Source organism: Lissotriton vulgaris, chromosome 4_1, assembly GCF_964263255.1.
Source record: "Lissotriton vulgaris chromosome 4_1, aLisVul1.2, whole genome shotgun sequence".
In the NCBI taxonomy this organism is placed as follows: Eukaryota; Metazoa; Chordata; class Amphibia; order Caudata; family Salamandridae; genus Lissotriton; species Lissotriton vulgaris.
Window position 1 is genome coordinate 1,458,556,061 of NC_141691.1, and position 25,384 is coordinate 1,458,581,444.

Consider the following 25,384-nt stretch of genomic DNA (forward strand, 5'->3'; position numbering starts at 1 on the left):
CGATGCGGCCAGATGGAAGACCCTCCCCCTCACGATTCTAGGTCGCGCGGCAATGTATATAATAACATTGCCGCGGTTTTTATACGCAGTGCAGAATGAGTATTTACCCTCACCCATCAGGTTTTTAAAGAGATAAATGAGGGGTTACAGGCGCTGCTCTGACTGGGGAAACAACCCACGATAGCCCAGAGACACTTCAGAGGAACCAATACAATGGGGGGATCTCCTTACCCAACATTGAGGCATATTACTGGGCGGAACATTTGTCGCCAATAAACGACTGGCTCCATGTCCTAGCGGACCATCCCACGTACAGACTGGAGAGGGCGACAATGGCGTGTCGGACATGTTTCCACTACATATATGGCGGTACGGGAAAAGAAAGACTACTCTCTGCGACGCGTGTGACTGTGGAGCTGTGGGAAAGGGCGACAAGGAGGATTGGCTGGGCCCACAAACCCTCGAGACAAACCCCGCTATGGCATTGTGCATGGCTGAAGGAGCTACATAAACTGAAAGGGTTTAAAAGATGGGAGGACATTGGTATTTCAGTTTTGGGTGACCTCATGAAACCGGGAGCTCTGAAGTCCTTCCAGGCGCAGGAGGGTGGAATATGGATTACACCACATGCAGTACCTGAAATATGTGCAGGTACGCCACGCCTGGAGGGCGGAGGCGACGCTCTCAGGGCCATTACCGGAGTACGCTCCGCTTGAGGGGCGTTTGTTGCAGGAGCACGTCTAAACTAAAATAGTCTCCTTGACATATAAAACTCTGATCAATAACATGCCGGACGGACTGGTGAAGAACAAGTTACTTACCTTCGGTAACAATATATCTGTAAGAAACATTAGTTAGTATTAGATTCCTTACCTTAGAATATCCCCAGGCGCCAGACTGGATCCGGAAACTTTTTGCGTAGCAATACCCCTGCGCGTCGTTAGGCGTCGTCTCCCGCTCCGCGTCCATCGTCGTCTGCGCCGGGATGACGTCGTCGGAATACTTAGACGCTGCCTATGCGCGCTGACGTCAGTTCTTAGCCACAGCTTTTCCGCGCCAGATACGCAGAGCCATGGTAGAACCAACACTGGTGCCAAGAAACTAGGGCCCTGAAAGTGCAAAAAAAAACCCTTTACCCTAGGTATCAGTTCGCAGAACGGGGAGGATGGGTGGGGCGGTAAGGAATCTAATACTAACTAATGTTTCTTACAGATATATCGTTACCGAAGGTAAGTAACTTGTTCATCTGAAAGAAACACAATAGTATTAGATTCCTTACCTTAGAATAGATACCCCAGCAATACCAACCCCGGTGGTGGGTCTGCGAACCAATATTCACACCAGGAAGTCCTGGAGGACAGAACGTCCAAAGAAGCCATCCCTCCGGACTTGACTGTCCAGGCAGTAGTGCCTCGCAAAGGTGTGCAGCGAGGCCCACGTTGCCGCCCGGCAAATGTCCTGCAGGGGGACTCCCCGACCCTGGGCAGTAGTAGCCGCCGTGGCCCGAGTGGAATGGGCCCTCAGCCCAACTGGAGGCTCCTTTCTAGCCAAGGAGTAGCACGCCTTGATGCATAAGACAACCCACCAAAAGATGGTCCGCTTATGCACCGCCCGTCCCTTCTTCGCACCCACGTAGCCAACAAAGAGTTGGTCGTCCACCCGGAACTGGTGTGTGCAATCCACATAGAATGAAAGCGCACGTTTTGGGTCCAGACGATGGAGCCGCTCTTCATCCTTTGAAGGATGCGGAGGCGGGAAGAAGGAGGGTAAGGTGATGGACTGCCAGATGTGGAAAGCAGAGACTACCTTGGGCAGGAAAGATGGTTTTGTACGCAACACCACTTTGTCCGGATGCACAGACAGGAAGGGAGGTTTGCAAGATAGAGCCTGGAGCTCACTCACCCTTCTGGCAGAGGTGATGGCAACCAGGAAAGCCGTCTTTAAGGTGAGAAGACGGAGAGGACAAGAGTGAAGTGGCTCAAAGGGAGCGCACATCAGGAAAGTAAGAACGAGGTTCAAGTCCCACTGAGGCATCACAAAAGGCACAGGTGGAAACGTGTGTGATGCCTTTCAGAAAACGAGTTACTATAGGGGACTTGAACAAAGAAGGTTGATCAGGTAGCCTTAGGAAGGCTGAAAGGGCAGAAAGGTAGCCCTTGAGAGTGCCCAGAGCAGAGCCCTGCTGGGCAAGAGAAAGAAGGAAGAGAAGAACTTCAGAAAGAGGGGCAGAAAGGGGATCCACAGCCTTTGCTGTGCACCATGCCACAAATTTGTTCCACCGGCAGGCGTATACCGACTTAGTGGAGGGATGCCTGGCTGCCAGAATAACATCACAAACTTCAGGAGGCGAGTCAAATGGCCTCAACTGCCGCCGCTCAATCTCCAAGCATGGAGGTGGAGACTGGACAGGTTCGGGTGGAGGACCGTCCCCTGCTGCTGCGACAGAAGGTCCTCCTGAAGAGGCAGACGGATCGGGGGACCGACTGACATGTTGAGTAGCTCGGGATACCAGTACCTTCAAGCCCAGTCCGGAGCCACAAGGATTACCTGGGCCCGGTGGCGCCTGATCTTCTTCAGCACTCTGGGCAGAAGTGGTATAGGCGGAAAGGCGTATAACAGACCGCAACTCCACTCGCGACGAAATGCATCGCCGAGCGAGTGCCGCCTTGGAAATTCCAACGCGCAGAACTGATGACATTGCGCGTTCTCTTCGGTGGCGAAGAACAAGTTACTTACCTTCGGTAACGCTTTTTCTGGTAGATACTATATCTGCCTGTGGATTCCTCACCTTGTGAATATCCCCCTTGCGTCAGCAACATTCGGAAATTCTTTTCGTAGCCTCGCGCCGACGTGAACAGGACGTCACAGAGACACGGCTCCGCTCGCGACTCCGCTGACATCACCAACGCCTATAATAGGCCCACGCCGGCGAGATGACATCAGTTCCGCCCTTTTTTCCGTGCCATCGAGGCACACGGACAGACCAATGACAGTAGAAATATACATAGTATACACAATACACAATTGCGAAGGAGAAACCACATAGTGTGAAGTAAATGCAAGAAAGCAAATGAAACAACTCCTTAACATTACAATATATAAACAATAAATAACAGTAACTCTGGTAAAGAAGAGTGGACAACAGGGAGGCGGGTGGGTCAGTGAGGAATCCACAGGCAGGTATAGTATCTACCAGAAAAAGCGTTACCGAAGGTAAGTAACTTGTTCTTCTGATAGATACATTTGCCGTGTGGATTCCTCACCTTGTGAATAGAGTCCCACAGCAGTCCCCACTCCCGGAGAAGGGTGTCCACTCTTCTAAACCAGGAAATCCTGAAGGACAGAGCGTGCAAAGTGGCCGTCCCTCCTCACTTCGGTATCTAAGCAGTAATGCTTCGCCAAAGTGTGGAGGGAAGACCAAGTTGCCGCCCTACAAATGTCCTCAACAGGAACACCTCTAGCCAATGCTGAGGTTGACGACTTAGCTCTAGTGGAATGAGCCCCAATACCCTCTGGAGGTTCCTTACCGGCCAAAGAGTAGCAGATCTTTATACACAGAACGATCCATCTTGACAAGGTTCTCTTATGGACCGCTCTCCCTCTCTTGCAGCCAGCAAATCCAACGAAGAGCTGGTCATCTAAGAGAGTCTTTAGTTCTGTCCAAATAAAAAGACACCGCCCTTTTGGGGTCCAGACGGTGCAACCTCTCCTCCTCCTTGGAAGGGTGCGGGGGAGGACAAAAGGTAGGGAGGGTAATGGATTGACCAAGGTGGAAAGGAGTCACCACCTTAGGAAGAAAAGCAGCCCTGGTCCTTAGAACCATCCGATCAGCATGAATGGTCAGGAACGGGGGCTTGGAACTAAGAACTTGAAGCTCACTCACCCTCCCTGCCGAGGTTATTGCAACGAGGAAAACTGCCTTAAAGGTTAAAAGCCTCATAGGACATTTATGAAGAGGCTCAAAGGGAACGCCCATCAGAAAGGTCAAGACAAGATTCAAGTCCCACTGAGGCACAATAAAAGGAGTAGGAGGGAACTTGTTAGTGAGACCCTTCAAAAACCTTAAAACTACAGGTGACTTAAAAAGAGAGGGCTGGTCAGGCAAACAAATAAAAGCTGACAGCGCCGAAAGATAGCCCTTAACCGTGGCAACAGCAAGCCCTTGCTGCGCCAAAGAAAGAGCAAACCAGAGAACATCAGACAAACGGGCTCTTAAAGGGTCAATATCATTCTCACCACACCAAGTGACAAATCTTGACCATCTATATGAATAGACAGTCTTAGTGGAGTCACGCCTGGATGACAAGATGACATCCACCACGTCAGGCAAGAGAGAATAGGAAATCAGGTTGCCCCGCTCAATCTCCAGGCATGAAGGTGCAATGTCTGGAGGTGGGGGTGTAGAACCTGCCCCTCCATCTGAGAGAGAAGGTCTGCCCTGAGAGGGAGACGGAGCGGTGGGTGAGAGGAGAGGTGGAGTAGATCTGTATACCACACCCTTCTTGGCCAGTCCGGGGCGACCAATATAACTTGGGCCCGGTCTTGGCGAATCTTCCTCAGAACCCGAGGAATCAAGGGTATGGGAGGAAACGCGTAAAGGAGTTGATTTCCCCAACTCAACTGAAACGCGTCCCCCAAGGCTCCTTGCATCGGATACTGGAGGCTGCAGAATGACGGGCAGTGAGCATTCTCGCGAGTGGCAAACAGGTCCACCCGAGGAATCACCCAAGTCCGAAAGACGTGACGAACCACCTCCGGGTGAAGCCTCCACTCATGGTCGGCAGAGAACTGCCGACTGAGACTGTCTGCACGCACGTTCAGAACTCCGGCCAGATGATTTGCCATCAGACAAATCTCGTGGTCCTGAGCCCAGGACCAGAGACGCAGAGCCTCTCTGCAGAGACACTGCGACCCCACTCCTCCCTGCTTGTTGATGTACCACATCGCAGTCGTGTTGTCCGTCAGGACTTGGATCGACCGACCGCAAAGGGAAGGGAGGAAGGCCTTGATCGCCAAACGTATCACCCGCAACTCTAGAAGGTTGATATGAAGCAACCTTTCCTCTGGAGACCAAAGACCCTTGCCCTCCAGATCCCCCAGATGAGCACCCCACCCTAGAGTGGATGCATCCGCTATCACCGCGGCCACCGATGGAGGTAGATTAAAAGGTTTTCCTTGCGACAGGTTGCCTTCCACGCTCCACCAAGACAGATCCGCTGCAGTTTCTCTGGAGATCCTCACTGACTCCCCAAGATCTCCGTTGTGCTGATACCACTGCCTGCGGAGACACAACTGGAGTGCCCTCATGTGCCAGCGTGCATGGTTGACCAACAGAATGCAAGAAGCCATCAGACCGAGCAGGCGAATTTCCTTCAGGACTGGAACGACCGCTCCATTGAAAAATAAAGGAATCATTTCCTGAATGTCGCAAATCCTTTGAGGAGGAGGGAATGCACAACAAACAGTAGTGTCCAGTACCGCACCTATGAACAGGTTGTGCTGGGAGGGCACCAGGTGAGACTTGGGTACATTTATCGAAAAACCCAACCTGAACAACAACTGAGTTGTCTCTTGCAGATGATGGAGCACCTTCTCTGACGACTCCGCTTTGATCAGCCAGTCGTCCAAATAAGGGAACACAGGTATCCCCGACCTCCTGAGATGAGCTGCCACCACCGCCATCACCTTGGTGAAGACTCGAGGCGCAGTAGTAAGACCAAACGGAAGGACCACAAACTGGTAGTGTTGCGATCCCACCGTAAAACGGAGATACTTCCTGTGCGACTTCGGGATTGGGATGTGGAAATACGCATCCTGCAAGTCGAGCGACACCATCCAGTCTCCTTCCAGCAGCGCTTGAAGAACCTGAACAAGGGTGAGCATCTTGAATTTCTCCTGCTTCAGATAGAGATTCAAGATCCTGAGATCCAGGATTGGACGAAGTCTGCCATCCTTCTTGGGAATCAGGAAATACCGGGAGTAGCATCCCTGACCCCTTCCCTGCTCTGGGACCACCTCTATCGCACCCTTTCGTAACAGAGTTAGCACCTCCTCCCTCAGAAGAGACAGATGTTCCTCGGTGCAAAAGCCTTGACAAGGAGGGTAATTGGGAGGGAATTCCCGAAAGGGAAGGGCATACCCATTTTCTACAAGATTGAGAACCCAAAGATCTGATGTAACCGATTCCCAATCCTGTAGAAAATGGGTAAGCCGACCCCCAACCGGACCCACATGATCCTGAACAGCGGATCTAGGGCTGCTTTTCTGTGGCAGGGGGGTTGGAAGAGGTGGAGGAGGAAGAGGCCTGACGTCCACGAGGACGCGCTCTTTGCTTTCCCCTGTACGATCTGTACATAGAATTTTGCTGCTGCTGCTGTTGGCCTTGCCGGAAATTCCGAAAGGAGCGACCAAAGCCCCTGAACCTTCTGTTGGTCGAAGAGCCTCTGATCTGGAGACCTAAAGACTTAGCTGTCGCTCTGCAATCCTTAAATCTCTAAATCTCTCAAGGGCCGCATCCGCTTTCTTCCCAAAGAGTCCAGAACCATCAAAAGGAAGATCCAGCAAAGTCGCCTGAACATCAGCCGAAAAGTCTGAGGACTTCAACCAGGCTGACCTCCTAGTGGCGACAGATACGAGCCACAGAGTCTGCAGTGTCCAGACCACTTTGAATAACCTGGCGAGCCGCCGCCTGAGTATCAGAGATCACTTCCTCAAAATCCTTCCTGCTGGCATCAGGGACTTTTGGAACCAGGACACGCAAAGAATCCATCAGGGCATGGACATATCTCCCCATCAGACAAGTGGCATTAGTTGACTTCAACGCCATGCTTGCCGAAGAAAAGGTCTTTTTCGCAACCTGGTCTTGTTTCTTCGCTTCCTTTTCACAAGGAACCTGAGGAAAGGCACTAAGACTCTTCTTAGAACAGGCAGCTTGAATGACCAGGCTCTCTGGCGAAGGATGAGAAGACAGAAAAGCCGGGTCCTCAGGTGCAGCCCTGTATCTTCTCACAACACTCTTAGAAACCGCAGGAGCCGACAATGGTTTCTTCCACACCTCCATAATGGGATCCGTCAAGGCATCATTAAATGGAAGCAAAGGCTCAACCACGAAATTCGGAGAATGCAAGACCTCAGTGAGGATATTGGATTTAAACTCCACCGTTGGCAAAGTCAATTGAAGAAGTTCAGCAGCCTTCCTCATAACCAGATGGTAAGGTTGGATATCCTTAAAAGGAGCACCAGAGCCTGAGGGCAACTCCCACTCTGGAGAGAAATCAAGACTTCCTGAATCTGCCAACTCCTCAAAACAGCTCTCCTCCAATTCACCTTCCTCCACATCAGAATGTGAATCAAGGTACCTTTGCTCTTCCAAAAGGCGTTGAGCTTCCCTTCTGGACCTCTCCTTCACACGCCTCGCAGCCGGATCCACCTGCGGCTCCGACGGATTCGGGGCCGACGCCGGTATCGAATCCGAGGAATGCCCTCGAGGACTATCTGGAGCGGGCGACGGCGGAATCGGCGTTGACTACTTCGGCGGAGCCGGGAATTGCCAATGCGGCGTCGGAGCCGGCATGTAAGGCATGAACGGAGCCGGAGGATAGGAGTGAGGAACTCCGAGGCTGAAAGCCAAAGGACCCATGGGACCCGAAGGTGCACCAGAGGGGTACCACGCCCTTAAGAAGACGCCATACATAGCGTTAAGAAACGCTGAAGGGTCCTGGCCTGGGGCAGGAAAGGGCGGTTGAAAACCATCAGGCCGGTCCTGAGGAGGGATCGGATTCGGCTCTTCAACAGGCGCAGAACCCACATCCTCCCGAGCCTCTTCCTCTTCACGGGCCGGGGACGGCGCCGGGGACGGATTCGGAGCCGGAGAAGGATTCGGAGCTGGAGAGGGAGAACGCCAATGCGACTCCAAAGGGGAGGCCTCACCTTCAGGCTCAGAGACTTCCAGAGTAACCACCTTCGAACGTACCTTCTTCGGTGACCTCGACCTCGAGCCCGACTCCTTACCAGAACGACGTTGGGACTCATGTCTCCTCTTCTTATGTTTCTTCTTCGACTTCGAAACATGATCCGATGCCGACCTCGAAGACGACCTCTCTCGAGAACCAGACCTCGACCTCGACTTCGACCTCTCCCTTCGAGAACGAGACCTCAACGATTTCTCCTTCCCAGCCTTCATCTTCGCAACCAGGAGTTTGGCCTCTCTTTCCCTCAGGGCCTTCGGGTTCATCTTCAGACAAGAAGAACAATCTTCCACATCATGGTCGGAACTCAAACACCAGATGCAGTAATCATGCGGGTCGGTAATCGACATCATTTTACCGCACTCCCTGCAGGGCTTGAAGCCGGTCTTCTTGGATGACATTGTCGAAGAGACAGGATACAAAGAAGCAGAAATTTGCAACAAAATGGCAACAAAGTACCAGTTGGCTACAGAGATTCCCGATAACCGTTAGCGTCGACGACGCGGAAAATAGAGAACTGATGTCATCACGCCGGCGTGGGCCTATTATAGGCGTCGGTGACGTCAGCGGAGTCGCGAGCGGAGCCGTCTCTCTGTGACGTCCTGTCCACGTCGGCGCGAGGCTACGAAAATAATTTTTGAATGTTGCTGACGCAAGGGGGATATTCACAAGGTGAGGAATCCACACGGCAGATGTATCTATCAGAATAGATCTAACCAAGGCTCTCCCCAGTGCAGAAAGATGCCTTGCGCCACGTACGAGTTCAGACGCCATTCGTGATCCATCGAGCACCGTCGGCTGAGTTTGTACGCCCTGGCGTTCAGAGAACCTGCCAGGTGTTGAACCACCAGGGTCACGCCCTGATGTTCCAGCCACTGCCAGAGCCGCAGAGCCTCTTGACAGAGGGTCCAGGACCCCACACCGCCCTGTTTGTTGCAGTACCACATGGCGGTGGTGTTGTCCGTTAACATCTGCACTACACTCCCCCGAACGAAGGGGAGGAATGCTTTCAGTGCTAGACGAATCGCCCTCAGCTCCAGAAGGTTGATATGGAGCTGGGACTCCGCCGGAGACCAGAGGCCTCTGATCTCCGCCTCTCCCAAGTGGCCTCCCTAGCCCTGGAGGGACGCGTCCGTCACAACCACGTGCTCCGGTTGGGGAAGGGAGAGGGATCTGCCATTGACCCAATCGCGGTCCGTGAGCCACCACTGCAACTGTCTCACAGTGCCCTCCGAGATCAGGACGTGGTCGGACAGGTTGCCCTGATGCTGGGCCCACTGAAACTTCAGGTCCCACTGCAGAGCCCGCATCCGCCACCGGGCGTGATGCACCAGAAGGATGCAGGAAGCCATCAGCCCCAGGAGCCGCAGCGTCAACCTGACCGAAACCCGGGATAGCGGCTGGAAGATGGGAATCAAAGCCTGAATATCCCGGACTCGCTGCTCGGGAGGATAAACCCGAAACTGCGCCGAGTCCAGTACAGCTCTGATGAAGAGGAGCTTCTGAGAGGGGCACATGTGTGATTTTGGCACGTTGATGAAAAACCCCAGCTGGTGCAGGAGATCCGCCGTAATCTGGAGGTGGCTGACGACTGTCTGGGGCGAGCCCGCCTTCAACAACCAGTCGTTGAGGTAGGGGAAGACTGAAACCCCCAACCTGCGCAGATGAGCTGCGACCACCGCCATCACTTTCGTGAACACCCGTGGGGCGCTTGTGAGGCCAAAGGGGAGCACGGTGAATTAAAAAATGCTCGAGGCCTACTGTGAACCGCAGGTAACGTCGGTGCGCTGGCAGGACGGGGATGTGAAAGTAGGCGTCCTGCAAGTCCAACGCCACCATCCAGTCTTGCGGGTCTAGGGCAGTCAAGACTTTGAGCTAAAGTCAACATCTTGAACTTCTCCTTCCGGAGGAAGCCGTTGACGCTCCGTAGGTCCAAGATAGGGCGTAGGCCCCCTTTGCCCTTCTTGGGGACCAGAAAGTAGTCGGAGTAGCAACCACACCCTACTTCTGGCCCAGGAACGCGCTCGATGGCCCCCTTGGCCAAGAGGGCCATAACTTCCTCTTGCAGAAGTTGCAAGTGGTCCCCCGACACGCGGTGGTACTGCAGTGGCATGGCTGGAGGAGTCGACTCGAAGAGGAGGGAGTAGCCCCTTCGGACGATTTGCAGCACCCACCTGTCCGATGTGACTATGCGCCAGTGGAAGAGGTGATGGCGGACCCTGCCCCCCACCGGCGTCACATGGGCCTGAAAACTCGGAAGGTTTTGAGGCGGGAGCTGCGGGAGCGGGTGCGGACTGGCCTCGCCTGGGACCCCGACCACCTCCCCGGCGGTTCCCACGGCCGCCACCGCGCTGGACAGTCTGCTGCGGCGTGTGGCTGACGGTCCGTTTGGGGGCGCCCCTTCCTTGGCCGCGAAAAGAGCGAAAGGCACCCATTTGCTGGCGCGGGCCGAGAGGCCCAAGGACTTGGCCGTAGCCCTTGAGTCCTTAAAGCGCTCAAGCGCGTGGTCGCCAAACAGGCGACGGCCATCAAACGGCATGTCCAGAAGCGTGGCCTGGACATCGGCCGAAAAATTGGCGCACCGTAGCCAGGCGTGGCGTCTCACCGCCACTGTCGTGGCCATCGCTCTGCCTAGCGTATCGGTGGTATCCAGTCCGCACCGGATAGAGTACCGTGCCGCATCTTAACCCTCCGCTAGGGCTTGGGTGAGTTTAGCCCTGACCTCCTCAGAGCATTGTGGCAGCATTTCCGCAACCGTGTCCCACAGGGTGTGGGTGTAGCGGCCCAAGAGGCATGTGGTGTTGACTGACCGCAGTCCCAGACTAAGGGACGAGAACACCTTCTGGCCAAACTGTTCGAACCTCTTGGATTCCCTGTCGGGAGGTGCCGACGGGAATGCGGTCTGGGAGTTAGAGGCCTGGATAACCAGGCTCTCAGGGGTTGGATGGGTCGACAGGAAACTTGGGTCACCCGGGGCCAGGCGGTAGAGTCTGGCCACGTTCCTGTCCACAGGCTGTCCTGAGGCAGGCTTGGACCAGGTGCCCAGCAGAACGTCACATAAGGCCTCATTGAACGGCAGCAGAGGCTCGACAGAGCTTGACTGCGGTTTGAGGACCTCGGTGAGGAGATTAGTCCTCACGGCCGCTGAGGGGAGCGTAAGGTGTAAGGCCTTAGCCGCCTGCATCAGAACTACGCTATAGGCTGCCCCCTCCTCCGTAGCCACGGTTGGAGGGGAGACAAAACCAGTGTCTGGAGAGAGGTCCAGGCCGCTGGCTTCCCCAAGCTCCTCTGTCCAGTCCGTTTGGTCCTGACATTCCTTTGTCAGAGGGTCCTCAGACCCCTCCCAGTCCTCTTCCTCACCCAATGCCTGGTAGCCAGGATCAACAATTGGGGCCCGTTCATTAAAGTAGAATGTACCCAAAGCCGTCTCGTACGGCGCCCAACGGGGCCGTATCGACGGCTGAACGGGATTGACAGAAGAACTGGGGCCGGCGTCGACCGAAGTCGGCGCCGGTGGTGACACCCTTGTGGACGGCGCCGGTGAGGTCGTGAGGTCGACCGGCATCAACCCGGACCCGGATCCGGCCGGGGCCTGTGGCGCCGGGACCGAAGTCGCCGGCAGCGCCGAGGCCGAAGCCGTCTGCGACGTCAGTGCCGGAGCACTCGACCCGCCAGGCCCCGGAACCGGACCCACTGGGCCCGAAGGCGCCGTGGGGTCCAGTGGAGAAGAGAGCGACCTCATGGCCGTGAGGTACCGCTCGATCTCCTCCGGCGTCGCAACCTGTTCAGGGACCCGAAGGTATGGGGCAGGATGCGGCGCTTGCGACTGCGGAGCCGCGTGGGCGGTGCCACCCAAAACCCCGGCCGTGTCGGGCGAGCGCCGGGGGCGGTCGGAGGAGCGATGATGCCGCTCCGACCTCTCATGCCTCTTACCTGAGGAGGAACCAGAAGACCGATGCAGACTTCCGGAGCTGCGAGGGCTCCGTTCCCGCGACCGATCCCTCGACCTCCCATGGGACAGGGACCTCGAATGGCGCAGGGCCGACTGCCAGAGCTCGAGCCGCTTGCGGGACCGCTCCCGCCTAGCCTTCGACGTCAGAGCTCGACAGTCGGAGCATGAACGGTCGTCGTGGTCGAGGCCTAGGCACTGCAGACACCGGCGATGGGGGTCGGTACTCGACATCAGTCGACTACACCTCGAGCAGGGCTTGAACCCGGGCATCCCTACCGGCACCTGAAGAGTCGAGCGACTCGAAGAAGATCAAAAATGATCAAAAAAGTTTTAGTCAAAAAGTGACTAAGGGGTAGAGCTTCTCCGGATCTGCGCTAGCTGGCGCGGAAAAAAGAGAACTGACGTCAGCGCGCATAGGCGGCGTCTAAGTATTCCGACGACGTCATACCGGCGCAGACGACGCCGACGCCGGACGCGGAGCTGGAGACGACGCCTAACGACGCGCAGGGGTATTGCTACGCAAAAAGTTTCCGGATCCAGTCTGGCGCCTGGGGATATTCTAAGGTAAGGAATCTAATACTAACGTGTTTCTTTCAGATACTGAAAGTTACGTGGGAGTCAAACCTGGGAGAGATGGACACACTCGATTGGGAGACGGCCCTGATGCACCCTAGGGATGTTGCGATAAAGTCCTGACTTCAACTCATACAATATAAAATTCTCCATAGGTTCTATTATGAAAGACATCGCTTACACCAGATGGGGTGAGCCAGCGACCCTTATTGTTTGCGCTATGGCTGTGCGGAGGGAAACTTATCATACTATCTGGGAATGCCGGGTTATACAGGAATACTGAGCCAAGGTACTGGGGGAGCTCGGCGACATACTGGAAGCGGTCCTCCGGTGGAGCCTAAACTGGTTCTATTGGGCATAACAAATGAGGTGGATTTGACTCCCCCACACGTGATTTTCCTAATGCTGGCATTAGTGGTGGCCAAGAGGGATGTGGCTCGGGCCTGGGGCGTTCCTATCCCCCCCAAGCCTAGATGAATGGAGGAGGGGTATAGACATCTTCATGGCAGCGGAGAGGGTCATATATAAAGCTAGAGGTTGTCCCAAGAAGTTTAGTAGAGTGTGGGGGAAATGGAGACGATACTATGGTCTAGACGGGGGGCTCTGATAGGGAGCGGAATATCCTTCCTGCTGTCCCGGCACATGAGGGGGAGATATGGATGACTATGGGTGACACAGCGTTGGAATGTACATCACTGTATCCACAAGAAGTGCAATGTTCAGTGAACCTCTGGGGAGGGTGGAAGGTAGGTGGGGGTGGGGCAGGGTATGGTGGACGATCTTATGTGACATGCTTGATATGTTTATATGGTTCTAAAAATGCAAATAAAAATAATTTTTAAAGAACAAAAACATTGCACGACAACCGTCTTGACTTTCACTTGATGTTGAAATTGAAGACCTTTTTGACGATGACTTAGATGACTATCGACATCGTTTGGTGAACATTTGCCTCAATTGGTAAGGCCGCTTGGCCTTGTGGGTGTTCACCGATCATTGCTTTTGAAGCATTAGGGAGGCCATTTTGTTTTAGCGCCATGACGCACTTACTTTTTTCTTCAACTTGCAAACCATCACCAAATGGTTCTCCTTCCCACAACCGTTGAATACCTGTCGAATGGTGGGACATTTACCTTTGTGTTGAAACAAAAAAACACACCTGAAGCACAACTTTTTCTGTGGAGACTTCACTCTGAGTCCTTCTGTTTCGTGCTTTGGTTTACTTTTCATGTTCATGAGTGACTCACTCTAGGCACTTCAAGCGTCCATGTCAGCAGCATGTCGATAGTAAACTGCTCAGCTTTAGCAGCCATGAGAACTCACTCCAGACTGATGTTTCTCTCAGCATTCATCTCCTGGATAAACCGGACATGCAACCGTCAATAACTAGGAGACTTATAGCTTCCTCATCATTAAGTTCTTTAAACTTAGTGTTTGATGAGCGTATCCAGTCTCTAAACAAATTCTTCGATTGTTTCACCAACTTTGTCGTTCTTGCCTGAAAATGTACCTTCTGTAATCTACATTCGGCATTGGATTTGCCGGCCATTTGGGCATTGAACTTGAGATTCAAGGCTTCTTTGATTTGACGGTGTGCAATTTAGTGAACTCAAAGCATTTTCTTTAGGACTTCTTTACACCTTCCCCAGCTAGATTTTCACGGTGTTTGATGATCTTGTTATCTGTTTCTTCTGGCCCATCCATGAAATCATCCAATGTTTCTATCCACGCAGTAAATCGGTCGCTAATATTCTACTTCTTGGCGGTATCGAATGGTGTTGGTTTCAGGAAGACAGCGGCATTGTAACCATGGGTGGAACTTACTGGTGTGGAAAGTAGTGTTCTTTCTGACATTGCTTGGTAATCCTGTATATGAAAACGATCTCAGAGGCCTTGCGAAGTGCCAGCCTCTAGGTCATCTTTGATAATTACTGGAAATGTGGCCTCTTTTGTTATCTCCATTGGGAAAACAACCTTTCACTATTTCAATCACCGTGCTCAGCTTTCTGAGCTTTGAAGGCCTCTGGAGTTGTTCTGAGTCCCACTCGGCAGCTGTGCTGGTGTGTCATCTCCGGTACTGACTGCTCCATAAACCCAACCCGGGCACTTCTTCTGGGGCCCCTTCCCCCAATGCTGTGGTTTGAGGACTCACTTTACTCAGTTCTGGTAAGCAGATGACCATTTCTTGTATCTGAATTACTTTTCTTTTAGGTGTCTCTTTGTACTGTTTGACATCTGGTTGATATCTGCCTTGCAGCGCTTCTGATCGCAGCGTTATCTCGCAATTGGCTGTTGCTATATGCTGCTCTTTCAAAACCAGGTTGCATCTGCGTTTAGTATTATCACTCCTTATGATGTAGATCATTAGGTTGTGTAGTAGTGTGGTACCTATCTTTACGGCCTTACCAGCAGGTTCTAGGCCAACGACGTGTAGACTTCAGTATGTTTCTTACCTTTGTGTTCTTGAGTTCTCATGCGTTTAACAGTGTTTTGAGTAGGGATGTATGTTCTCCATTGAAACAGAGGCAATTATAGGCTAGAGACACCTAATATAAAGCCGTTTTTGACTACAAAAACCGAGTGTCCCGCCTGAATCGGATATATTGAAGTGTATGAATTTGCAGCAACCAATCTTATACTGTGTGTAGCTTACCCATGTTGAAAAATGTGTAACAATCAGGGTTCAAGCCAGTGACACAGGCAGCTCCCTCCCATATTCGCACCCCGACATAGTTGTGTCCTGACGTGTCCTATAATCAGTGGGGGTGGTGCCAGCACTCATCCTTCCGCGGGCGGTATATTATTCCTGTCCCTATGCACACTGTGGCCTCACGAAATCCCAGCACCACCAATGTTCCATAAACTGCAGCCAAACAGAAGGCCAGCTCCCCACAGGATCATAAATATTTAGGGGGTCCCTGACTGTCTCCGAGGTGAGGGGGATCAGGATTCTACAAGGTGTCCACTAATGTCTCCGAAGCCCAGGCCATGTCCACTGAGATTCCATCAGCAACACCATACGTTCAGCGCTCGCCAATCTTCCCAGTTCCATCTTCCAAGCCGCCACCTTGGGGCTCCTCATGGTTTTCCAGTTGCACGCAATTTCTCTTTTTGCAAGAATAAAAGCTAAGTCCTGAAACCTGCTTGTTGCTTTATTTTTAGCAGTTTTCGGATACCAAATCAAGAGACAATGCCCAGGCGCGCACAGGACTTCCCTCTCATTGAACAGTGCCAACACTCCAGTAATTTCTCCCCAATAATGCCCTACGCTCCAGCATGCCCAAAACATGTTGTGAAACTCAGCTCCCATCTCCCAATATCTCAGGCATTTTTCTCCTTCCAATGCAAAGGGTCTGGTAACCCGTCCAGGCGCGAGATATGCACATAAAAATTAATAAGCTTAAATCTGGAATTTCTGGAAACCTTAGGCATGCACTGAAGGATTCCCCCTCCTCCCCACAGTCTCCATCCAGGATGGGAATCCACAGGTCCTCCTCTCAAGGCACTCGAAGGCCTTCAGAGGCAGAATAAGGCCTCCCTGTATCATTCTAAAAAGACAAGTTACTGCCTTAAAAGTCCCCGACAATGGAACCAAGTATTGGCAACTTTTAGTATGGAGTGGATCCGCCATGCCACTTCCCCAATGTCTATGAATGGCCGCAGTCACAGCACAGTGGAGAAGGAACTGGGGTAGAGGTAGGTCATATCATGAGAGGAACTCCTCAAATGAGAGAAGAGCTCCATCCTCAAATAGGACCCCAAGCGTTAATGCACCTGCCACCATCCAGTCTGCCAGAGCTCGCTAATCTCCCCCATCTGGAAGCACCTCTAAAAATCAGAGGGTGATATCCGGAAGTATGGTAGCCGCCTGTGTGCCTTCCGTAGACTCAGAGTCCAACAGGGGTGCAGCACTCGAACTTCAGTGGTATCATTCTGCCCGGAATGAAGAGGCTGGAGATGCACCCTCATAAAACAGGGAAAATCCGGTACAAAGGGGCCCACTGTCCTCCGAAGGGTAAGCCTGCCTTCAATCCATTGTGTGAACCACTGAAGTAGCGCCGCCAAGTAGTACGTCTCAAAGTCGGGAACATCCAGGCCACCCTCCCTCCCAGGGGCTGCAATTTGGTCAACACTGCTCATCTCTGGCCCGCACCCCACAAAAATCCAGTAACAAGTGTATTGATGTCCCGAAATGTCACCCAAGGGATCCAGATAGGCAATAACCCCAAAGATACAACATACGGGGAGAGCTACTATATTAAACAAAGCCATCAACAGGGTTTTCCAAAAATCAATACTGGAGTGGAACGTTAGAATGGCCTGCAATAACAATTCCCCTCCAGTAGATCTATAGGATCGTGATATAGCTGCATCCCAAGATAGGGTAAGCACCTGGGTTCAAACTGTAGAGTTCTCAAGCCATCCGGCGGATCTCTAAGTGCCAACGTGAGGAAAATGCTAAGTTTTTGCCAGTTGACACTTAAACCGGAGTACGGCAGGAAAGAGTGTTGAAAGCCAAACGAATAAGCTAGCGGAGAGTCGCAAAGCCGAGACCTATTGGCTTTGCCAGTGCTTGTTAAAAATCAGTCAGCACTTTCGTGATGATGGACCCCCCCTTTAACTGCAACTCTGTACATGTAAAACATTCAATAGCTACCACATTTGCATCACTGATGCTTTTCATATTAATATATGAAAAAGACTAACCTCTCAATTGCAAAGAGGTATTCAGCATTTGAGAGATTTGACAATTTGTGCTTAGTGCAATTGTTAAAACAATAACATCTCCTCTTACCTTGTAAACAAAAAGATACTCTCTGAGAAATGCACCCTGTTGAGCTGCTGGCTGTTTGCTATCATTGATCAGTATGTGCCGGAAGGCGGATACCGCATTGTCCAGTTGCCTAAGTGTAAATGACTGACGTCCAATGGTGAAGTTAATGTGATCTTCTGCTAGACACCAGCCTTTTCCTTTGTAAACTTGCATTGCTTGACAGTAACAACGTAATGCGTGCCGCTTCTGAAAACGGAGAAATACATAGATACAGGTTATGCTTCTGATGTGACGCATGTTTAGCCAGTGAGATAAGAACAATTTTCTTCTAAAAATAAAATGAATCAAATCTCAAGTTAAAGACAAAAACATCCACAACTGAGGTAAAAGTAAGTTTTATTTTCATAAGAACACGAAAATAATGGTAACATTTGAGCCAGTGTTTTTGTAAACCAATACAAATTCGAGGAGAATTTTCAATCAGTGTTATCTGTGCCATAACAGAAGAGAACAAAATAAATGCGCATCGGTCAAACAATGCCACAAAAAAGAGTTTTTTTCCCCGAATTGCAAACCTCTGCCATTAAGGATTGCGACTCCTCCGTGAGGTGTGCCTAAAATATCAAGAACATGGTGATGGAAGGAATGCTTGAATTAATCTCAGCCACTGTTAATCGCTCCTGGCCTACATTCCACTCTGCACAGACTTGCCATATGCAAATCAGTAACGGTCCAGCTCGATTGTGAAGGCAGTAGTGCCTCATGAAATTATGTACAGACGCCTATTGCACAGCATGACAGATGTCCATAACAAGTACAAAACAGTAGTAGCATCCTTGTCTCTGGAGAAATGAGCCTTCTGTGCCTCTAGGAGACACTTCTTTGCCAGTGCGTAGTAGGTATTAATGCAACGAACTACCCACTGTGACAGAGTCCTTTTCTACACACCTTCCTTTCTTTGTCCCAGAGAATCCCACAAAGATCTGGTCATCCTCCTAATGTTCTTTGGTGAGATCAATGTAGAAGCGTATGGCTTATTTGGAGTCCAAATTATGGAGTCTCTCTTCCTCGTTTGCAGGGTGAGACGTAGCAAAAATCGTTGAGGGTGATGGACTGCTGGAGGTTCCTTTGCACAAAGAATATGCTGCCATGGAAAAAGGACTGCTAGGAGCTGAAGAAGGAGGTGCAGAAAGCTGTACTGCACCCTGTGGAAGGACCTGAATTGCCTGGATGGGTTTTGAGGGCTGGTGACCCTGCGGCTCCTTTGTCGTGCCATTTAAAGTGCCAATGGCAGCTTAGCGATTGCGGCAATCATATCCTATGGTTGCAACCATACCAAGGGCCTATGATAGTGATGAGGCTGAAGAACTGTGACCACATGTTGTTAGTCACCCCCACAGGAGCCTTAAAGACCTAGAGAAGGTGGGCGCTATAACAAAATGGCATTCCACTTTGGTGGATTTTCTTGACCTCTGTTGATCAACACAATGAAGTGGGCTCTTACTTTTGAGTGGTGTTTCCTTAATTGCCCCAAGAAAGACTCAGCAATGAATTAGCATCCAACACCAAGAGGGCCTAGAAAGGTGCTGCCTGTGGATGTACCAACGCTGCTTCTTCAGCTGGAGCCTGCACCTGCACAACAAGGCAATATAAGAGACACCAGTAATTTTGGTCAGGTCTGTGTTGTTACGTCTATTCTTAGGGTCTGGTCCTATTTCCTAAAGCGCCAGTACCCAATTTACAATGGAAAAAGTTGGTCGGTCTGCAAAAGACTAACAAAGATACAGTATACACATGCATCAATATGGGAGGACTGTGAACTTTAGAAACAATTGTTAGGTGCTATCCAGTGACTTAGAAAGGGGGATGGCAGGAACCTAGAAGGGCACGCAAGCAAACAAGTTACTTCCCTTCTTAACACTTTTTTAGTGGATACTACATTTAACCACAAATTCCTCACCTTTTCAATTCCCCCACAGAGTGCATGATTGGATCTGGAACTTTTCAAGACAATTCGCCCAAGCACAGACTGGTGACACCATCAGACCCTGCAGTTATATCACACCTGCTGTGACAGCACAGGCAGTAAACCAGCAATGTCCGTTTACCAAGCAACTTTTCCACAGGCTCAGACGTGGAAAAGCCATAATATAGAAATAAGAGGGATAGACAGAAAGCTGTATAAGAAATTGAATCCTCTCAATAACAGAAATTGTATCCCTATCAACTGCTTAAACGTGGGCACGATTGATCACGCATTTAAATTGATTATGATTTGTGTTTTTATTCTGTATAACAGATTTTTATCAGATTTTTTAATGTTTATGTGTATGTATTCAATATCAACAGGAGAGGAAGGGCATAGACACTCCTGTACCCCGATCAAATGTATGTAAACAACAAAGGAGTGACTGTGATGCAATGAAAAATAAAACTAGTGACAGTTAAAAGTTAGCATGGTTGTGTGCTGCACGTGTGATCAATGCTCACACACGTGCATACACATAGCGGGACAGTCTCAAAATCCCTATATGAGCCCAATGGGTTATCTTCAGTAGAAGAAAGTCAGAGGGATTGCTGGTCACCCAATGGTAGGGGGAGGGAAAAGAACCTTACTTGTTTGAAGGACCCTCATTCACCACTAGTTGGTGACATGCTTCATCATTGGGTCCCCGCTGGGGTGACCGAATGCCTCCCCAGCGTGCTAAGACGCCTGGTTACAGCGGAGCAGGATGTGGTGAGTGCAACAGTGCCCAAATTAGGAGGTGACTAAATGTGAATGTGCAAATGTGTTCAATATTTAAAAAATGCGAAGGTTGTGCCTTTACAAAAATTTTTAATAATGGCAAGCCTGCATTGGTTAAATACAAAGTGAGCGGACTCCCCGGGTTCTTAATTAAGGAACCGGAATCCTAAACAAAAACAAGGATTGGTCGACATGTTTCAGCTGTTTGATTGCCTTTAGCTCAGCATTCTTCAGGACCTACAAGAAAGTCCTCCGGTGGTGTGCGCGCACTAAGGCGTACCCTCCCGAGAGGCTCTAAGTGTGAAAAATATATATACAGTGAAAATTTTCGGTTACTTTCCGTCAATTGCCCACTACACAATTTGGTAGGGATATGTAAAAAACTTGTACGGGAGAAGAGACAAACAAGACCACAAACACGTAAACACGAAGAAGAAGGATTACTTTCTTCAATGAGAGGTGGTTGTCAACATTTATCTCATAAATGAGATGGTATAGGTGTCATACATGATTTGTATTTCACCAGTATCGAGGTGCCACCTTGGATTCCATAATTGGGTGCACCTAAATTAGCCACAAACACCGTCCCTATAATAAGGTCGGCATCAGGTGATTGCTCAGCTTTCAATTCCAACCGAGCAATGTGCTATTTGCTATTTGCTTTCTAGTCAGAGAGCGAAAGAGTTTTTTTTAAAAAAACACGCAGTTTTAGAAGATGTTTAAAAGTATCTATCCTTAGATGTTTAAGGAAACGAGAACACACACACACAGAGGAAAGTTCCCTCTCAAAACGGGAGAAGTTACGAGCAACAATAGGTCTAATGGAAGTTAGGAAGTTTGAAAAGACTCACTTCCTAGGAGACATGGTTACGCCCCTTCGGAGACGACAGCGTGGGATTTCTTCACGCGGCGTTAATCTAAAGGAAAAATACCAAAGATGATAGTGGGGACCGTAAGGGATTACTACGGGGTAAGGTGATTCTAAGATCACAAATGCGTGCAAGTGGCTGGCAGGGTAGCGGAGACTTACTTGAACGACCGCGGCTCCCCTCGGTGCACCTATTCACTCGGCGGCTGTCTTCCGGGAGTGCAGTGGAAGTAAGCAGGCCGGTTTAAATGCATAGAGACCTTGATTGGCTCGGCCGGCCCTCGTGGATGTGTGACGTCGGTGGCTCAAGGGCACGGCCCGCGTCTTAAAGTTGTAGGCAACCTAAGGGTAGTTCAGGTTATAAGAAAACGAGCGTGATTGGCTCGGCGGTCCCACGTGGGATAGTGATGTTAGGAGGAATCTGACATGACAAACGTTTTAGTGCTCGTAACCCTAGAGGTGAGTCCAAGTTCTTATCATGAACCATGTATGTTGTTAATTGTTTCGGAATTTCATAAAAATTACGAACAAAGTGTATGGATAAACGGGGCAACTGCTGGGAAAGTGGTCGTCCCTCGCTTAGATGGTGTAGTGTTGCGCTCAAACAAGAAGTATTAAAGAGGAGAGTGGTCAGATATTAGCCTTGGGGGGAAAAAAGAAGGTGGTTTTTAAGCACACAGAATGGTGTTCATGTTTACAGACCTACATCTATGCCTGTCAAACTGATCTCGACTGTGTCCCTGTCTGAGGTGACTGTATGTGCAAGCTGGTACTCAGAAATTGTAACCTCACGTCTAAAGGGACAGGAAGAGGGGGTACATTAACCCATCAACGTAATACACTGCCCCACGGTATCTCATCATTGAGGCCCGTTGTATTGGTACCCAGGCGATACACCCATCGTTGTTCTTTCTCGAATAGTGAAGACTCAGAACTACTCTCCAGGTGCTCCAGGATTGTCCACTCAAGGTCATTAGGTGTGTGATTGGTTTGCAAAAAGTGTGCTGTAAGTTTCGTTGTTGATTTTTTGCAACGTATGTTGCTTCGATGCTCGCATATTCTGGTTTTTACACGTCTGGATGTCATCCCTACGTATTGTAATCTGCATCTACTGGTAATCAAGTACACCACATTTGCGGTGTTACAATTAGTATGGCTGCGTTGGACCCAGCGTGTGCCATCTGTCAGGTTCAGGAATTTGGTATCTGAGGTCAGATGACAGATACTACAATTGCCGCAAGGGTGGTGTCCCGTTACTGGTGGTAGCCCCCATGCGTTAAGAACACTCGGTGTTTGGTTGGGATTGCTATCTTCTCTTTGTCACGTATGGACCAGGGAGTCTTTTAGACTGGTAGCCCTTTTGTAGGAAAAGAGTGGTTTTTGCCAATGTGCCTTGTTGCTGGTGATAATTCTCCAATTCCTAGATATGCATTTACTCACTGCATTAGATAGTGAGTTGAATGTTGTGACACATGTTAGAGGGATCTCGCTCCTTTCTTGCGGGGGATTATCTTCCAACAAGGCCTCCCTTTGTTGGTTCCGTGCTCTCTTTTGGCTCTTATTTAGGATCCTCTTCGGGTATCCCCTCTTCTCCAATTTGATCGTCAGCGCACTTGCTTGTTGTTTGTATGTAGACAGAGTGCTACAATTTCGCCGTATTCTCAGATACTGGCCATACGGGAGATTTTCGCGTAGGGCCCGGGGGTGATAACTGGTGAAATGTAACAGATTGTTTTTCGCTGTTGGCTTTTGGAAGGTTTTGGTCTCCAGTCGATTGCCTTCCCTCTTGATGGTGACATCCAAGAACGTGAGTTCATCCCGGGAATGTTCATGGGTGAACCTCAGGTGGTCATCGCACGTGTTAATCCAAGCACAGAAATCGAAAAGGGTGGGCTCATCTCCTTCCCAAATCATAAACACGTCGTCTATGTATCGTCGCCATACGGCGATGTTGTTGCCATATGGGTTCAGAGGGTTCAGGATGTGTTTTGACTCGAAATCATAAACATAAAGCCCCGCTACCGATGGGGCAAAAGTGCTGCCCATCGAAGTTCCTGTTGCTTGTAGGTAGAGCTGGCCATCGTGTTCAAAAAAGTTGCGTTTGAGGGCAAGGGTGGCACAATCAACTACAAAATCACGGGTGGTGTTGAAGTTCCACACCGCATGATCCAATGCTTCCTTGACCACTTTAATGGTCTCATCCTGCGGGATGCAGGTACACAAGCTCTCGATATCCATCGAGACAAGGAAACAGGAAGCATTCAGTAGAGAAATTGTGTTGAGCAAGGAGAGGAAACTCTTTGTGTCCTTGAGGTAGGTGGTGGTGGATTGCACAATAGGTTTTAAGAAGAAATCTCAATATTGTGAGAGGGGCTCCAAAAGTGATCCCAGACCAGAGACAATTGGTCGTCCGGGAGGGGGTAACACATTTTTATGTGTTTTTGGTAGTACATAAAAGTAAGGGACTCGTCCCTCTGACGAAGTCAGGAAATCAGCCTCTTTCTTCGTAATCCAACCATCCCTTTCTGCTGTTGACACAAGTTCACAGATTTCGCCTCTTAGATCATCTGTTGGATCCGCCTCAAGCGGAATATAGTTGTCAGCATTGCTCAAAAGTCTTCGACATTCAGTTTCGTAATCCTTTTTGTTGAGAATCACAATACCGCACCCCTTGTCCGCACTTTTAATGATAATATCCTTATTCTTTTTAAGGGATTGAATGGCCTTGAACTCCTCAGCGGTCAAGTTCTTAAAGGGGGTCAGTTCCTGCAGCTGTTCTACTTCCTTAAACACAGCTTGTTCAAAGGCTAGGATCTCAGGTGCAACTGTATGTGTAGGTGGTACAAAGGTTGATTTAAGTTTGAAATCAGTGTCACTCTCAGTGCCTTCCACTTGGTCTCTTTCAGGTGATTCAAAACATTTTTTTTTTTTTAATTTTTTAAGCGTCATTTCCTGAAAAATTGGCTCAGCTCGCAGTGGAGTTTGAAGCGGTCAAGCTTAGGAGTAGGGATAAAACCTAGTCCTTTTACATGTGTATGTATAGCATACTTTTATGATTTTAAATAATCGAATAAAGTGGTTTTGACTTGACTTGACTTGAAGCCATAATATATTTCAAACTTGCCGCCTTTTCTGAATCCTCTGTAACTGGTTCTTATGAAGGATGTGGTTAACTGTCGATTTCTCACCTATTACATTCTAAAAGGAAGAGGGTCTGAGGAGTTGACTTTACAGTAGGAGGTCCTGTGGAATTAAGCAGGTGAAATAGTCCACTATGCAGAACTGAGAATCTAGTCAGTAGTTCCTGGAGAAGATAAAGACTGACATCCAAAGGGATGCATGGAAGGTGTCCAACACTAGAACAATGCATGAAGATGTCCAACACGAGAACAATCCTCAACAGCGCTATGGTGATAGAACTGGCTCTAGTAGAAGGGGCCCGAAGGCCTTCAGAAGGCTCCTTGCTGGCCAGGGCATTGCCTGTTTTTATGCACGGAACTATCCAACTGGACAAGGTCTGATTTTTGACCCCTCTTCCTTTCTACGCCTCAGCAAACTCAATAACGAGCATTTGCAATGCAATAGGTCTTGCATTACTGATAGTTTGAGGTATTGGTGTTGCAAAATATAATGGAACGCCAATAGCTCATATTTGCTATGCTCATATATACAATTAATAGCTTTGAAATGTGACAACATTATTATATTAATTCCAAATTAAGTTGTACTCTATATGGACATGATGAAGGGAAATTTATAGAAGGTCTAATATAAATGTGAGATGTGTAGGTGCAGTACCGCAAGCTGCTCCTAAATGTCTCTAGTGAGCATCATAAACTTTGAAGAAATGGTAAATCCACCCTACCCATAATGCATTGCATGGAAAATCGTGCCACAGTACATCAATATATACAATTAGTATCTTTAAAATGTGACAAAATAATTATTATATTAATTCCGGATTAGGTTGTACTCTTATGTGGAGCTGATGAAGGGAAATTTATAGACGGTCTAATATAAATGCGAGATATGCTAGCCAGTACAGTAATCACTGCTAACCTTGTTTAGGATCAAGTGATTGTCCTGTCTGAAGGCCTTTCATAAAATAGTGCCTTGAGGTTGTAATTAAAACCTAGGGCGTAACAACACATGTAATAGGGTGTGTCCTCATGGGAGGCTACAAAAAGAAACAGAGTTAATAGGAAGGGACTACAAAGCCTAATAACCCATGAAAAGCAACCATTTATAAAGGACAGGGACACGAGCCAATTAAAAAGATGGGCGGGAAGTAGGCAGAGCTTTATTCACATATCCTGAATACAGCTTGTCTCGAAGAGACAGCGCAAGTGCTGCCTAGGCGATACCTAAAATTGTATTCGTCCATAAGATCATTCTTAGTGCATTTGCTGTGAAAAACAAAGGGCTCTTTTCAGTTGAAAATGGGTGAAGCCTCTCCCTGTCTTTGGAGGTAAGAAGGTAGAGTACAAAGGAGGAAGAGTCGTGC

At 49.7% G+C, this 25,384-nt stretch overlaps 1 protein-coding gene across 3 annotated transcripts in view; it reads right to left on the bottom strand.

Moving 5' to 3' along the window:
- The window catches only part of TRAPPC8 (trafficking protein particle complex subunit 8), a 1,294,567-nt gene that overhangs the window by 596,873 nt on the left and 672,310 nt on the right, over positions 1 to 25,384 (bottom strand). For all 3 annotated transcript variants that reach the window (XM_086965686.1, XM_086965689.1, XM_086965688.1), the window contains one exon: positions 17,288 to 17,512. In XM_086965686.1, coding sequence (XP_086821812.1) covers positions 17,288 to 17,512 — 225 coding nt within the window. The remainder of the gene's footprint in view (positions 1 to 17,287; positions 17,513 to 25,384) is intronic.